The 3877-nt window shown below is 35.7% G+C and overlaps 1 protein-coding gene across 2 annotated transcripts in view; it reads left to right on the forward strand.

Moving 5' to 3' along the window:
* Positions 1-719: 719 nt before the first annotated feature.
* LOC107717580 (gastrula zinc finger protein XlCGF57.1-like) overlaps positions 720-3877 on the forward strand; it is a 9781-nt gene continuing 6623 nt past the window's right edge. For both annotated transcript variants that reach the window (XM_016524389.1, XM_016524388.1), the window contains exons 1-2: positions 720-797; positions 1474-1574. In XM_016524389.1, the coding sequence (XP_016379875.1) occupies positions 1490-1574 (85 nt within the window). In that variant the 5' untranslated portion in view covers positions 720-797; positions 1474-1489. The remainder of the gene's footprint in view (positions 798-1473; positions 1575-3877) is intronic.

Genomic DNA, 3877 nt, shown 5'->3' on the forward strand with positions numbered 1-3877 from the left:
AGGACATCTCTAGAACTGTGAATTCCCAGCGATTGTAAACAACTTACCCATTTCTCCAACATTTTCTCAAAGTTAGTGACTTTGTTTAGTTGTAGTGACAGTGTTTACAGTTATTTTTCCAGAAGAAATATCCATGTTTGAGCCTAAAAAGTACTGTATAACTAACAAGATAAGAAATACATTTTAAAATACTTCATCTGGTGTACCAAAGCACTTGGATTTTACCAAATGTACCAAATGTGATTTCCATGGTTTGGAGACAGAGAATATTGTCCACTTATTTTTTATCTGCATTTATAACAAAATTGACTTTGAGGGCATTCTGTATACCTTTTTTTTTTTACCAAATACCAAATGTGGCCTTTATTGTCAATCTCTGTCTGATTATGGGACAATACAATATGCATAAACAAAAATGGGCTGAAGGAAATCTCAACAAACTTTACTTACTATAGAAATGAAACATTATATAGAGTCACTAATTGATCTAAAAAGTAGTAAAGTAAAACGCACTAGGTCTCTATGTGAAGCTTTTAAGTTGTTTTATTATGATAATACAAGTTTCTTTCTTTTTTGTTCTTTTTCTTGTTATAAATTACTTTAGTTGTTTTAATTAAATACTTTTATACTTTTGATACATTTGATAAGCAAATATGTGCAATTTGTAACAACTACTTTTAATGTATTTATGGCCGTCTGTGTGTGAAAACGGGACAGGACTTTTATTTTGGTGTGGCGACGTGACGACATAAGCCTGCGCCGCGTCACCGTTCGTTTGTTGATTCGACTGAAGAAAGGTTTGTGCATTTAAACATTTAAAGTATAAGTCAATGCAAACAATTCTGGTAATTTAACAGTTTTTTTTACAATAACTATGAAGTGAATTCAGAGTTGTTGTATGTAATAGTGCAATGTTTTATCTGTCATTAAGGAACATTCTTTTTGTGAGTAACGTTAAAGCTCATCTGCAGAAAAGGGGCATCTTATTTCGTTCTCTATACAAGTAGTGATGAAGCTTAGCAAAATGGCTCACTTGAATCACCTGCTGGCCAAAGTGGGCTTGGCTAATCGGTCTATTTAAGTCAAGACGACTTTAACCCTGACTTGACCTGGCTTGTCAGTCCCTTACGAAAATTAACCATGGTTTTATTGTAGTAAAAGTCTAGTAACCATGTTTTGTTTTGTTTTTTTGGCATATTGATTAACGTTTGTATAACCACAGTTTTACTACAAATACCATGGTTAAACTATGGTTAGTGTAGTAAAACCATGGTTAATTTGTGGTTACCATGGTTTAACTATAGTAACCATGTTTTTTTTATTGTTGTTTAATTTGTAGTAAAACCATGGTTAATTTTCGCAAGGGGTGTGCTGGCTGCTGAACTAGGGAGCTGACTGAGACGCACTTAGAGATTTAGTTAGATTTTTTTCACCTCCTTTTTTCTTATTGTTCTATTTGTCTCAAACACACAGAACAGCTGTTATAAAGATGACGTTTATTAAAGAAGAAAGTGAAGACGTGAGGATTGAAGAAGTATTCAGTGTGAAACAAGAAGATACTGAGGAACAAACAGGTTAGTTTCCTTTTTTTACATGAACTCATTTGATCCTTATTAAAATGTTGTCTCTACAGATATGAATGATATCGATATATCGGCCGATATTCTTTGTGTATATTATAGTACAGTGCCAGTCAAAAGTTTGGACACTTTCCCATTCCAGGGTCCAAACATTTGACTGGTACTATATATAGAATACAGTATATACATAAACAGAATATATATACATAAACACATTTTTTGCAATGATCACTCAAATGTGGTGATCAAACACTTATAATGGTGACAGAGATATGTAAGGGCATTTAACAATTTAACAATAAACTTTATTATCCAAAATGAGTCTGACATCAGTGCACTGAACAGTAAAGTTGAAGTTTATTCAACTTTAATTCAATTCAATTCCATTCAACCAGGGCTGGAGTGGGAGTCATTTTCAGCCCTGGAGTTTCATGCCTACTTTAGTTCACATGTTGTCTCTACAGATATGAATGATATTTGTGAAGAATTGCAAGTCTAGCATTTGTTTATATCATAACTAGAGCCTGACCGATATGGGTTTTTTGGGGCCGATACCTATATTAGGGAGTAAAAAAAGGCCTATATCGATATATCGGCCGATATTCTTTGTGTATATTATAGTACAGTGCCAGTCAAAAGTTTGGACACTTTCCCATTCCAGGGTCCAAACATTTGACTGGTACTATATATAGAATACAGTATATACATAAACAGAATATATATACATAAACACATTTTTTGCAATGATCACTCAGATGTGGTGATCAAACACTTATAATGACGTGACAAAGATACATAATGGAGGCAGGACATTTAACAATTTAACAATAAACTTTATTATCCAAAATGAGTCTGACATCAGTGCACTGAACAGTAAAGTTGAAGTTTATTCAACTTTAATTCAATTAAATTCGATTCTTTATTCCTTTGAAGTTTATTTCACTTCGGAACATTCATTCACGGATTTGCGTTACTGTCTTCACACACAGACGAAACTTACTAGAGAAGTGTGACATAATATACCTCTGTAAATAAATACAATAAAAATTCAAATCTCGTGCACTTTAATGCCCTTTGAATGTAATGTGTACATTCCCTTGGAACTGGAATCATGGCGGAATTTCATGTGAAGTCCACTTCGCAGGGCACTTACGGGCGAATAAGCCAACACTTGAATGCTGCTGCCTGAACAAGAGACCTCCTTACTGAAGTGAAAGTGTTGGCTGGTGTCACTATCTCGCGAACGCGCCGGCGGATCTCCACCAAATTCAGGGGATCCCTTCAGCTCGAGGAGCCCTCTCAAACGCCACCCTCCGCGAATTTAACCACCTGTAACTCCCGAACCCCGGGGGCTATCGACGCGGGGGTGGTCTCATTCGAAAGCGGGCCTCTAGACGTACACTCGATTCGCATTCGAGAGGGTTCCTCGAGCTGAAAGGGTCCCCCGAATTTTGTGCGGATTCGCCAAGCCGTTATGGACATAAGGCCGTTCAAAGTTTCAATAATTTTCCATAGACTTGAGCTTTAAAGCGTTTCATCCAGGTCGCCAGTAGCAAACAATGGAGCGCGCTCTGCTGGACAAACTAAGTAATTACACCATTTCAAGCATTTTATCTGCGTTATATGTTCTGTAAAAAAAATTTCATATCGGCAGCACGATATATCGGCGACAGGCTCATATCGGCCGATAACATCGGCAAAACAATATATCGGTCGGGCTCTAATCATAACATACACATTCAATTGAAAAAATATATATCTACAAAGAAAATGAAGAAAAAATAAATTAATAATAATAATAATAATGCTGAAATAGTAGTTTGTCTCCCCAAGTTTCTTGTGGAGTTTATTTACATATAAACTGATTAAGTTGTGGGTCAGTTTGGAGGACATGCATGAAAATGTTTGTTTTTAGTTCACTTCACCAAACCCACACTACAAAAGAGTCATGTAAAACCCAGTTTAAGATTAACATTTGTGAAACTAGAACAAAATGTAAGGAAATAATAGCATAAGTATTTTAAATATTTTTACCTTTACTTTCATTAAAAAGACTTGTTTCTGCTATTGCAAGCTCCTTTTGTGAATGTAAGCTATTTGTTTAAATTTTAGAGAAGCGCAAACTGGGTGCTTAATGGAAATGTAATTGGCCGCAATTAGGGATGGGCGATATCTTATCGTTTGCGATATACCGGTAAAAATTCTCCACACGATAAGAATTCGTCTTCCCGCGATAATAACGATAAAGTCTAGTTGTTGACCTGCGACTGTGTGGAGTGACGTGAAGGAAGGCGGAC

Source organism: Sinocyclocheilus rhinocerous, unplaced genomic scaffold (assembly GCF_001515625.1).
Source record: "Sinocyclocheilus rhinocerous isolate Xijiao unplaced genomic scaffold, SAMN03320098_v1.1 scaffold3681, whole genome shotgun sequence".
Classification (NCBI taxonomy): Eukaryota; Metazoa; Chordata; class Actinopteri; order Cypriniformes; family Cyprinidae; genus Sinocyclocheilus; species Sinocyclocheilus rhinocerous.